This window comes from Chionomys nivalis, chromosome 19 (genome assembly GCF_950005125.1).
Source record: "Chionomys nivalis chromosome 19, mChiNiv1.1, whole genome shotgun sequence".
Lineage (NCBI taxonomy): Eukaryota > Metazoa > Chordata > Mammalia > Rodentia > Cricetidae > Chionomys > Chionomys nivalis.
Window position 1 is genome coordinate 34,352,247 of NC_080104.1, and position 13,477 is coordinate 34,365,723.

The 13,477-nt window shown below is 48.5% G+C and overlaps 1 protein-coding gene across 1 annotated transcript in view; it reads right to left on the reverse strand.

The window, feature by feature from the left end:
- The window catches only part of Rfx8 (regulatory factor X8), a 53,619-nt gene that overhangs the window by 1,948 nt on the left and 38,194 nt on the right, over window positions 1–13,477 (reverse strand). The window contains exons 11-14 of the mRNA XM_057751840.1: window positions 13,097–13,253; window positions 11,117–11,211; window positions 5,339–5,453; window positions 2,706–3,022 (exon numbers count right to left, since the gene is read on the reverse strand). Coding sequence (XP_057607823.1) covers window positions 2,706–3,022; window positions 5,339–5,453; window positions 11,117–11,211; window positions 13,097–13,253 — 684 coding nt within the window. The remainder of the gene's footprint in view (window positions 1–2,705; window positions 3,023–5,338; window positions 5,454–11,116; window positions 11,212–13,096; window positions 13,254–13,477) is intronic.

Sequence of the window (13,477 nt, forward strand, 5' to 3'; positions counted from 1 at the left end):
CTGCTTGCTCTGGCTTCCCAGGTAACAGATGAAGAAGTGAAATTCTGGAATTCATCTGCACAAACCACACACTCACCAGTCACTGACTTTAGAGTTAATCCCATCAGTGAAAGGTTCGCTGAAGATAGATGCTGGGAAGGTCAGTTTTGGAAAGGATGTGGACCCTGCATGCTGCCGGTCCTCAGTGAGGTGACCTTGGGAAAACCTCTCCACCATCCACAAGCCTCAGCTTTGTCACGTGTAATACACAGCCAGTGATGTCATCTTCCCACACAGCCGGGTGATGCTCATGCCTCCTCTATGTCCTGTCCAACTGTGGCTCAGGAAGTCAGAGTTCACTGTTTACCTTGCTGGCTAAGAGCGAGCAGCCAAACTGGAACATGATTTTCTTTCTTCTGCCTGAGCAAACTTAACTCTGAATCTTTTTCTAGAACCATCTATGCACTTAAGGAATCTCTAGTCAATCTGGGGAGATCCTACTACCCTTTGATACTCTATCAGCCTCCATATGTGGTTCCGCAGCCCAATCCCCAGAATAAATATGGTCACCATGGTCTATCTTTAGGGATGGGTCGAGCGAGCTAATTTACCCAGACCCTTCCTGACTTCAGATGCCCTCTTAGTGATTCCCACTCGCTGACCGCTCCTTCACATTTATCTCTACATCTCTCTATATCTTCTTCATGTTTTCAGAGTCGAGCAAGACCCTGCTCAGTGGTCCTCGCACCACCATAGCGGTCTTGAGTAGAGTGCTCCTTATCATGTTTTAATCGATACCATGGATGGAATGGTGTCTTTTCTTTAACAAATTCTCATGCTGCAGCCCCATACTCTTCCTGGAAGCGGAATACTACAGCCCAACACTAAAGCTGGTGGTCCTACAGGGTTCTACAGAATGCTCTAGAATAGGTTCAGATGGGTCTGCACAGATTTTCCCAGAAGGTCGTTGTCCAAGGAGAGCCATCCTCCTGTTATAGCCTTTGTCGTAGAGGTCTGGGGCTCCTTTCCGTCACTGCTCCTGTGATACTGGTTCTAGATCTGAGCAGGTCCAGCTCCCACTGTAGGTAGGGGCCTGAGTCATTGATTGCATTCACTCACACAGGAGAACCCATGGTTTGACAAGCTGACTCCTTTGACCACTGTTATGAATTGTAATGAAATACCTGATATTTCTGATGGACTGAAGTGACTCCTGTGGAAGGATCAGTGGCACATTCTTGTCATTCCAGTGATGGGGGGGTGGGGGGGACCAGGAGGACTCCAGCCAGCCTCGCTGAATCAGCAAGACCCAGGTCTCAATGAGAGACCCTGTCTCAAAATAAAGGTAGATAGCCCCAAGAAATGAAGTCTGAAGTTTACCTCTGTCCTACACGCGCGCAGACACACACACACACACAACACACACCTGTGCCCATGTGCCCCTCCACAAGAACATGCAAGTATATACACATTCATGCATATGCATACAACAAGATAATAAATAATAAAAAGTATTACTATTATATTATTATTATTAAGGGGTAGAATTCAAGTGCCAGAATGAGCACTGGCTTTCCATAGCTAGAGTAGAAGCTAGAATAAACCCTGCACCAGCCTGTCTGTACCCTATGTCCACAGACTGCCCGTACCGAATGGCAACATTAAAGACGAGCCAATGGCAGGTGCTTCATACCTGATACAGAGCCCAAGGGTAAATACAACCAGTGAGTTCATCCTAGCCCAGAGCAACCAAATCTAAAAGGTAAAGTTAGTTATTATCCATTCCTGTCTTTCATACTCTCTGGGTTCTCGGCCACACAGGTTCAACCAAAAACCACCGTGGCTAGATACTTCCTTTCTCTTGGTTGATCCAAATGATGGAATCTGTTTTCCTGCCCAAGCCACACACCACCTGGGAGGAAGGGAATCCCATACTCCCTTGAGAAACAAAGTCTCTGGGCCCTAGTTCTTTCTCTGCCTCAGGGAGCTGTATGGCTCCCTGTGGCACCTTTTCTACTCTTATTTTAATAGAATATCCATCTTAAATCTCTAGACTCCCACCCCCTATCCTTACCATTAAGCTAAGAATACTCTCATTCCTTCTAACTCCAATAAAGTCTCCATTCCCCATCTCTGTTTGTAAATTCCTTTATCAATGAGAGGGGGAACAGACAATGGGGGCTCCGGGAGACAATGGCACTGATAGCTTAGTCACAGCGTGTGAGCAGTGTGGAGGCAAACTCACCAACAGCTTAGTCACACTGTGTGAGCAGTGTGAAGACAAACTCACCAACACTTAGTCACACTGTGTGAGCGCGATGAAGGCAAACTCACCAACAGGTTAGTCACACTGTGTGAACAGTGTGAAGACAAACTCACCAACAGGTTAGTCACACTGTGTGAGCAGTGTGAAGACAAACTCACCAACAGGTTAGTCACACTGTGTGAGCAGTGTGAAGACAAACTCACCATTTACACATGTCACCTTTCTCCTCATGCCAGGCATATCACTGTACCACATACCATACACCTGTGCCACCCGGCAGTGAACAGACAAGCTATCCTAACTGCCCTTCACAAAGTGACTACAAACCCAAAGAGAGTTCTGGAAGCCCTTATCATTGTTCAGTCTGTGTGATCTTTATGAGTTTCCTACCTCTTGTGCATTTTTATTAACTCTGTTTCTGTCTCTTTGTCTGTCTGTCTGTGTCTCTCTCTCTGTTTACCTTATTGCCTGTGGCGGTATCCACCAGGAAGCCCAGCACCTGGAGAACCATGCTGCTCACACCCATGGGACCGCAGCTCTGGCTCATGTGTTTCAGTGTCACCTGAGGTGACTCCACACTCCGGCTTGCACATTCCGAAGTTGGCAAAGTATCCAGAGGGTGGAACAGGGCCTGGTCTGGCTGGGTGAGGAATTGCTCATCTGACAGCAAGTCCTGGAGACTGCCCAGGTCCTCCTCTTCCTCTTCTTCCTCTACGAACGACTCCAGAATGTGAATCACATATTCCAAAAGCAGCAAATGGAACAGATGCCAGGCGCCTACATTTCCATAAGACCAGAAATGAATACATACGATAGATGGTGGACAGACAGGCATAAGTCAATCTCTCCCGAACTGATGGTTTTGAACTTCTTGCTACCAGAGAATCAACTGAATGGCTGGTGTGGTTGGTGGTAAGGGACCTGTGACTCTTGCAGCCGCCGTCCACAAGCAAGAAACCCTGCAGGTCAGCCCACAGAAATAGAAGACCAAAGACTCGAGTTGAGTCCCTATGAAAGAACTGAAAACTCGCCTCCTGTGAGGTAGGAGAAAAGTCCACCACAGAGCTGGGTGCTGTCTCTCTGCTCTTCCAGAGAGAAGTCTGCCCTTGATGTTTGCCCAAGAAACAGAACGGGAGATCTGGCCCGTGCGATCTTTAAAGATATTTTTTAAACAAAGGCAGAACTGTGGCTCTGATGTGATTTATTTAAGGAGAGAGAGGATGAGGGAGCTGCTGCAGGTGAATGGAAGAACTGGAATTGCAAGCATAGGGCAGCAGCGTGGCCTGGTGACAGGTAGGTCACAAATAAATGGAGACGTGACCTGTTCTCTGGGCGGTGGTCAGTTTCACACGAGGACACCAGCAATGTGCGCCTGTGTGAGTGGGCATCGCTAGGGGTTAAGTTGGCTGTGGTTTACAGAGGTGTAAAATGATGAATGTATATGCCAGAAGTGTGGACTCCATCTTTTTTTTTTTTTTTGGAGACAGGGTTCTCTATGTATCTTTGGTGGACTCCATCTTTTTACAGCTTCTGTCCACATCAAGTAACGTTTTGCCCATTTCAAAGCCTCCACGATGTCTCCTATCCAGTGTCCATCCACTCCCTGTGAGTTAGTTGCTGACTTGCCTACAGTCAACTTTGTGAACCATGCCCAGCCTTCTAAGCCTTGTCAAAGCTAGTCTACATGAGGAAGGGAGGCTGCTGGTGTGGATGCTTTGGCTTTGAGTGACAGGCCTGGAGATGGAATGACGCCCTCAGACCCGGGCATTCTTCTGGGCTCACACATTGGTCTTACTCTACTTCTTTGCCGGGATGAGTGTTAGCATCAAGTCTGGACCTCATTAGAAGGGAATGCCTCATTAAAAATGGGTGTCACCTACATGGTAACTTCTAGCAGCCATCCTCCTAAGAGCCACAGGGTGTTTGCAAACTGATCTAGAAAATGGCTTGCCTTCTCCCTGCTCGGTCGGTGTGGGGCGAGGGCACCTGGCAGCTGGTGGGGCAAGGCTGACTCTGACCACCTGGCACATAGGCTGTAGGAGGGGAGGCTCAGTCTGCTGCATTAACTGTCAGCAGTGGGACTAAACACCCAACAGAGGCAGCCTAAGGGAGGGAGGGCGTGGCCTACAGTTTCAGAGGGCTCAGCCCATCAGGGTATGGAAGGCATGGTGGAGCAAACCAGTCCACACCATAGAACACAGACTGCCTTGTCCCCTCTGCTCTGTCAGGCCCTCAGTGGTAGGAGACACTGGACCCTTTCTAGTTGGATCATCCTTCCTCAGGTACTTTACTCTGGAAATGTCTTCACAGACACACCTGGAGGTGCACCTTACCGGTCTCCTAGGAGATTCTAAATCCACAAAAGTGACATGCTACCTGCTCAGTGCCCGTGAAAATGCCTTGAATATTTGTTCAACGAATGATTCATCCCAGGAAACCGCAAAAACAAACAAACAAACAAAAAACCAGTTCCCTCCCCACAACTCCTGTATGCATCACCCCCCACTAGCATGGCTGGCCTCGACAGAGGAAAACCAGCTCTCGAGCAGGAAGTCTGCTGCGCCACTTCCTTCCGCCGTTTGCACACGGTGGTGGTTTTAGCAATGACTGTTCCTAACAGTTAAAAAGGGCTTCAAAGAACATGTTTCCCCTCCATCTCTGAGCACTTTTCTCAAAAATGTCACAATTTATGACTCAAAAGCAGGAACAGTCTTCCTCTGTGTCCAGCTGTGACGGATGAGATTGACACACAGTCTGGTTATTCGATGGACAGACCATGGTTTTCTGTGTCTGTGGTGCACATTATACAAAATGTTAAGGCAAAGAGGAATAGATTCTACACAGCAGCATTAATATTTATACTTCTGCAACATTCTCTTTATATATTATTTACCTTATCATTTATCTATTTATTAATATTTATCTGATAAGACATTATTTATTATATACAGTTATCGTTTCTTTGCTTGCTTTTCAGTGCCAGGGCTTGAACTCAGGGCCTTGCACAGGTCGAGCAAGCGCTGTCTCATGGAGTTCGCCCCCACCTCAGTGCTCTCTCGACCCCTTAAACATGTCTCCCAGTTGTGGACTTACCAAAACTGTCTCTGTGGCTCAGGGTCATGGCTTTGCTCACGGCGGTGAGAAGGAAATTCCATCTTAGCTGGAAGCTGGAGGCCAGCTTGACAAATTCCTCTTTGTTTTTGCTTGGCTATTATTTTTGCGTGTGAGAGAAAAAAGAATATATTGGTGTTTGCAGCAAAACTAAAAAAAAAAAAAAAAAAATCCAAAACACACTACCACCATCAAACCCCATGTTTCCAAACACACAAGATTTGTAAACAGCAGACATTTTAAAAGGAGAAGGACAAAGAGTGAGACAGAGATGGCCAAGTAAGAACAGAGACAGACTCGGTGTGAGGGCTTTGCCTTGTCTCACTGGGTTTGTTTTGTAATGTTTGGTGTTGCCTCTTGGAGGCTTGCTCTTTTTTGAAGGGAGATGGAGATGGAGTAAATGGGAGGAGGGATAGAAGGAAAGGGGGGATGGAGGGAGGGGTTGGGATGTACTATATGAGAGAAGTATTTATTTTCAATTAAAAAAAAACAAAAACAAAAGAACCAAAGCAGAGGGAAGCAGGGGGCCTATTTCTAGTCTTGTAAGAAAGACATAGTGTCCACTTTTGCTGCACTTGGGCCTACAGATATCTGATGGATCCTAATATTAGGCTTAGAGTTTGACTCAGGAGACAGCTGTTGAAGGAGTGCTTGTCTCATAAGCAGGAAGACCTGAGTTCCATCCTCAGAATACACAGGACAAAGAAGAGTCCAGTTAGCCTCGCCTACTGATGAGCCCTTAGCCAGTGAAGGACCTTGTCTCAAAGAATTGCCAGGGAAAGCCAGGACTGGACAGCAGCAGCAGAACGAAAGAGAGCCTGCCTCAAACACACGATAGAAGGAGAACCAATGCCTAGAAAGTTGACCTCTGACCTTTTCATACAGGCGACATATTCACCTGCCACCCAACCCCCAAACCACCCTGCAGTAAAATCTTTCCAGTGCTTTCAGGGAAGTTGGGAGAGGTGATTCTTTCTCAAGAAAAAAAGAGTGGACAGTGTCTGGCCACAGGACCAGTGTTGTCCTTTGGCCCATACACACATGTAAACACTGCCGCATCCACAGACAAGTTTGAAGCCTGACATTTCTGCTTCCATCTGTCTCCCTTCCACTGAGTCATTTTTGAGGAAGCCCCCCTTGATTCCAGAAGCAACATGTGAGGTGGGTAAGCCTCGTGTGACAAGACTATGTCTCTGCCCACAGACAGCAGCAATCTTCTTTTGACTGACAAAGCCCAGCCTGACTAAGCCTGATCAAACCACAATTGAATCAAGGCTGAATAATCATGCCCACTTCTTAGCCATCTCCTCACATCCTGACCCCACATCCTGACTCAACATCCTGACCTCATATCCTTACCCCACATCCTGACCCCACATCTTACCCTACATCCTTAACCCACATCCTCACTCCACATCCTTACCCTGAATCCTCACCCCACATCCTTACCCTGAATCTTTACCCCACATCCTCATCCTACATCCTCACCCTACATCCTCACCTAACATCCTAACCCCTCATCCTGATCCCACATCCTCACCCCACATCCTTACTCCCACATCCTGATCCCACATCCTCATCCCACATCCTTACCCCTACATCCTTACACTAAATCCTGACCCCACATCCTCACTCCACATTCTTACCCCACCCAGTTCTGCCTTTTCCCTATACAATCTAGAAATGCATGTTGATAATCCAAAAAATTAATCTGAGGAGGCTGGTCCCATCTGTGTGTGTGTGTGTGTGTGTGTGTACACGTGCACGCGTGTGCACTGCCTGTGGAAGTCTGTAGGTGGCACTGGACTCATTGGAGCTGGAGTTACAGGTATGAGTTGCCCCATGTGGGTTCTAGGACCTGAACTTTGAGTCCTCAGGAAGAGCAGCAAGTGCTCTTAACCATTGAGCATCCCTTCAGACCCTACTTTCCCCATTTGTTTTGTGGGATGACTGACCAGACCTAATTTGTTAGGGTCACTGGAGTCAGGCCACCAGGCTAGGACTCTAGCAATAAGCTTGCTTCATTTTCTTTGGATATGGGTCTGAGGGAGAGCCCTTTGAAGTAGGTGGAGAGAAGTAGGGAGGTAGGAAGTCAACCTATTTCATTTTCAGTCCCCACACAATTGTTAAAGCGAGGTCAGTTGTGAAGAACATTGAGTAAACTTTACGGGGGGCATTGATTTGAACTGAGCTCTTGCACTGAGTCCCAACAGGTCCATATGGATTCACTCAGACTAATGCTCTGTCACCAAAAGGAATATAAAGCTTTTATCTGACCCAAGAAATCAGGACAGAGGGATGGGTAGAGGAAAGAGGACGATTAGGAAGGAAGGAAAGGAAGGAGTAGGGTCTAGCCAAGGTCTCAGCCCCATAATAACTGGCATGATATGACTTTGTTGAACCTTAACGGCCCATTAACTTTTCGTCCCTCTTTCTTCCTTCTTTAGCTTTTCCTGTCTGTAAACACTGCTGATGTGACAGAGGGGCCCTTTCTGGCTTTGGGGGTTGCCCAGCGCAGGAGCCATTCTTTGTTTAAATTAGCTGTGTTCAATTCATTCTCTTTAGCAGGCACCACAAAGAAATGCTGTGGAGAAGTACCACTGGTGGTTCCCGTAAACCAGCTCTTCTGCACGCCATGTCTAACTGACAGGGGGCACAGAACCTATAGCACTAGAGCGTGGGGATGCCTGTGCGGGAAACAGCTCTGGTCGCTAGGGGTGTGAGTGCCTGCCTTTGCACTCACAGAACTCTGGCCATGTGATGACTGAGGTGGCTGGCACTAACCTGGGTGTCAATCGGATGCTGCCACACGTGACTATGATGTTCTCTGTGGAGACTAAGAGCAACATTTGGTCACATGGGCACTACAACCATGGAATGCTGTGAGTTTTAAGTGTGTATCCTCTATGAGTGTCCCCAAGCCCTGCCTAAGTGTTGGTCACAGGCCATGTGGCCCGTGCATGACTGGCAACTGTATACCTTTGAAGAAGAGAGGGAAAGCGTGGTTGCAGACAGGGAAATGTCTTTTCTTCTTACCGCCCGCCTCAGAAGACCTGCACAGGCCCAAGGGCTGCTCTGAGCCTTGCCATCTTTCTTACCACATTTCTCACCTCTGAGGGGCTCCCACTAATGATCAAGACAGTGGAGTGAGGGTGATATTGAAGGACATTGGGACTGCGAAAACACGGGAGTACATTTGTTTGGTTTTTTTATTTATCTATTTTTGAGGTAACCCTGAAACCCAGCCTCAAGTTCGGTGATGCATTTCTGTCTTCCCACCTCCACCTCTGAAGGCCAGATGCACCACTGGGGGCCAGGATCACAGGGGTTCATCTCTGTGTACACACCTCTGAGGGCCAGGATTACAGAGGTGCATCACTGTGTATATACCTCCGAAGGCCAGGATTATAGGGGTGCATCACCGAAGGCTGGGATTACAGGGGTGCATCACTGTGTACAGTTTTTATGAGATGCTGGGGATTAGACATCATCTATGCTAGGCAAGAACCTTACCAGCTGAGCCACATCCTCAGTCCACAGGGATGGGGTGTCACCTAAAGGCACCTGGGAGGGAGCAATGGGTGGCCAGAAGCACCAGGGAACATTTGTCCCACCACCGTCACTCCAAGGCACTTCTTGATTTCTACATTTAAAAGTATTCTTGGGTCCAAACTGAGTAAGACGGGAACAAAGTTGGACATTTTCATTGCTAGCACCCTGCCAGATGCTAACAACCAAGGCCATCAGTCATCTTTGACAGGCCCAAGGCTCTGCACTGACTGTTTGATTGACAATCATCTGTACTGTTACTTTTAAATCAGCCAGACTGTTTTATAATAACAAGCCCTTCCAGGGCTTGCTCTACAAAAGCACCACTTTCTTAACACGCCACACTGGTGAAGACTGCAGAGAGGGTGCTGGAGATGGGCAACACGTGGGGTCACGTGGGGTCATGTGACTTACACCGTGAGCAGGTCAGCCTGGCTGCTTAGAGGCAGGACTGGCATTAAAGATTTCTTGCTTAAAGGCGGAGTCTGAGTGACTCTACAGACACAGGGCAGACCCTCAGAAGCATGCATCTTTGACAAGGCACAACCTTTCAGCTGTCCAGTCCATCACTGTCTAGCATAGAATCTGGAATTATGATTACTTTTTTCTTTTACACAGGGTCTGGCTATGTAGTCCAGGCTAGTCCTGAATTCATAATGTTCCAGCCTCAGTTTCTTAGTCTTAGGTATGCACCCTCCTCACATAGCTTGGGGTGATTATCTTTTAAGAAGCAAAGAATGAGAGGAACCATTGGAAAGAGCTTCCGGACTCTTAGGCATTTTTCTGACTCATCTCTTGGAGATGCAGATGACAGCCAGGGCTACCAAGAAGGCTAGGAGGGGAGGGACTGGAAAGTGTTGGTAGGAGAATGCCTGGAGCCCTTTTCCAGTTCTCAGGCCCCAGGGTCCTGGATCTGGCCTACAAGTCTATGCTAGGGTTCTCTTCCCCGAAACTTCGCCCCTCTTGCTCAGCTGATATTTAGGCTGTGTGCCTTTCACATGTCACTTCAAGTCCCACGCTTTCTCCAAGGCCCCTTAAAGGTGAGTCCTGGATTCCATCTAAGTTCAGGTCCTAAGCCCTGAGCTGCCCCGCTCAACAGGGACCACAGGCATGATGTTATAGCTCCTCTCTCGGTATTCGTGGCTTTTCATGGCTTGCTGTCCACTTGGATGGCGATGAAAGTTAAGCCCAGAACCAGAGGTCCACGTGCCAGAAGAAGCTATCCACTCACACCCATTGACCACCCATCTGTGTGTGTGCGCGTGTGTGTATGTGTGGATGCGTGTACATATGTGTGTGTGGTCCTGGGAGTGAAAACCTCAACTTCACACATGCTAAGCAGTGCTGTGCCTACACACACACCCTGACCTAAACACAGTTGCAGTTCCCCTTTCAGCTCTTCCTTTCTTCTTCTTTTTGTTGTTTTGTGTTGTTGTTGTTGTTGGAGATAGGGTCTCTCTATGCAGTCTTAGCTGTTCTGGAGCTTGCTATGGACTCATAGAGATCCTCCTGCCTCTTTCTCTAGAATTCTGGGATTAAACCATGCCCAGCCTTTGAGGTTCTTCAAACCACTTTAGTGGGACATGTCTGTAAAACACCTGGGTGGACACTGCTATTCCCAGGGAAGACCCTTCCTCCTCAACAGCCCACTTGATGTTCATGCCCTCACCCCTTCATTTTCTCTTTCTAAGGTTTATGTGCACACCTGCCTCTACTCATCTGTAGACACATCCCTTATTCTAACAGACACCTGTGTACCCAAACACATGTACATGCACAACTATGTACCTTACTCCTCCCATCTCGCACTTCTACTCACATACATGTATGATACCCCATGTTCACTTAAATACAGTACACACACACACACACGTGCGTGTGCGCATGCACAACATGGCATGCCATCTCCCAATTTTGTGCCTTGTTAGAGAGTTGAGAGGCCAAGTCCCTGGCATAACACTCACACTACACCAACATACTCGTGACCTTCAGAGAACTTCTTTCTCATGTCCTCAGGACAGACAGTACTTCAAAGGGACTCTCCCAAGGCCTGTGCTCTTTGGAAACAAAGGCTGAATTCAGAGCTCAGCTTCCCACCTCCAAGGCCATCAAGGCCAGAGTCATACAGGTAAGTGCTGGGTACTAGAAGCTATAATTTAGCTGGAAGGATCAACACCCACTCCTGTCCTGTAAGAATTCAGAGTTTTCTACCTGGAAGACGAGCGCTTGGAGGCTTGAAGATACACAGTTCAGGAGTTCAGCAAGATCCGTTGAGGTTTCCAGCAAAGAAATCAGACAGCCCAAGCCTGCAAGGGCACAGAGTGGGCTAAACGAAAGATTGCATGAACTAGGTACTCATGCCCCAGTAACCCAGGGGCCAGACCCGAAGAACAGTCCAGAGGGAATTCCCGGGACTCATCTTGATCACAAAGGATCACCCCAGTCATTTCTGGGGCCACCTTCTTGGTAATCGTAGTCTTATCTCTGCCATTTGTTGCAATGGAAAGACATGTTTGGAGACAATAGCTCTACCTTGCAATTACACAGAGTCTGGGCTTCAGATGAGCTCACTGCGCAGTGCAGACATGACCTCACCTATCCTTGACAGTTTCACAAATGAGATAGTTTATTAGTGTCACTAATGATGGGGGCATCAAAGGCAGTAAGAGCCTTGCCTGGGGTTATGTACTCACACAGGTGGAACCCCCGCCTGTGTGTGACGTCAGGTCTGGGTGTCCCAGGTAGCATGGGAGGAGGAAGAACTCCCCCTCCTTCCTGGGGGCAGCTGCCCAGCAAGGGTTTAGGAAAGCAGCAGGGTGCCGTGCCCCTGGATTTCAGAAACACGGGGCCTTCAGGCACCAATAGTAGCTAGCAATGCGCTAACTGAACGCTGCAGCCTCTCGGAGGGACACAGATGGATGCTAGCAGACACACATGTGCCCTAGGCAGGCCAAGAGGAAGTTTGTAGGCATCTGGGGTCCCTGTGCCTTCACTGGACTCTATAGATGGGTTGGAGCTAGGGATAGAAATAGTGTATGGATGCCCACTTGGGTTTTCTGGGGAAGCCTCTCACTATTGGGAATTGATGCCCAGGGCTCTGAAGCTTGCTGGGCTAAGGGAACTGTGGCATGCCAGGGATATCTAGATTGGAGACAACCAGGGTCTTAGGGACACGGGACATAAGTGACAAGTGAAAGAGGGTTGACAGATACTATTACCAAAAGCATGGATCATTCCAGTAGCTGAATAACTAGCTCATGCAGCCTTGGCAAGGTCACCTCTACTTCAAGGTCAAAGAAAAGACTATTTTGCAGGTGGCTTATGTGTTACAGAACCCACGCATCCATCGGGTCACAGAAACCGAAGTGCTGCTATGTGGTGGGGGCCCTCTGGGTGGCCCAGCATCAGCACAGTTGACACGGGAAGGCGTTTGCATCTTTGCAGGTAGCTTCAGTCACAGTGGAGAGGGCTGGGGAGGGGGTTAAGCCTTCAGAGGGAGAAGCCGCTAAATCTTCCTGGAGTATTCTGACTGGAAGTGGAGCTCGGCACCCATTGCCACCCTCCTGAAAGGTCCTCTGGGAAGGTTCCAATCAATCACTCTATCTGTTCCTGCCCCCCCGCCCCCAAACTCAGTGTGTCGCCAGCAATTAACTGGGCCTCTTTGTAGAAAATGAATTTCCCTTTCTTGGAAAAGGATTACAGTTCTCGAATGTCAAGTGGGAGGAATCTGGCGCGCTGTATGGCTTGTTTGTGGAATAGTGCCACGGTGAGCAGCCGGACCCCTATACCCCGCATTGTTAGAGTTCTACGGGGCTAACAGCAGGTCAACAGGGCTTGGTAAGGCACGGGGCTGACTCCATCACACAGGATGGATTAGTGTGCATACAAGACAGATGCAGAATGACCCTCCCTGTCCCCTTGAGGAGGGTATCTGAAAAGAAACACTGTCGTGCAGCAACAATGAAGCCTCATCTCTCTGTGCCCTCTCTCCCCAAACATGCATTGGCACTGACACCCTGTCTGACCCTCAGGAAGGCCCTGGGAGCAGATGCATAGGGGATTTCCTGTGTTTCCTGTTGCCCCCTACAGGAAGACATGTGTTGAGCATAGTCAGCTAGTAACTACTGCTCAGCTGTCCATGGATCTTCCAATGCCTGCCCCAAAGGGAGAGTGCCCGTGAAGGAGGGTTACATTTCATCTCTGTGTGGCTCTCCAGATCCTCTTCATGGCCCGAGTCACCTGCCAGAACCTTCTTTGAAATATCCAAAATGCCTTCGCTGATGATGGCGCGCAGATCTGACTTCAGGAGGCCGACTCGCCTGTTATTCTTCAGGACCATCTTCATTGTCTAAGGATGCAGAGGGAGAACAAGGATTACCTCCTGTCGTGGTACCGTGGACCATCCCCCTGGACATCCCAGAGCTTCCTATTGCTGTTGAGGGAAGGAAAAGTGGCTGCGGGTACATCCATTAACATCAAATCTCAAATGGCATGAAATGTTCAGACTGTATGCCTTCTAGCTCCGGAAGCCAAACCTGCCAAACTTCCTCTTCCTCAGCACCCCAACTCAGG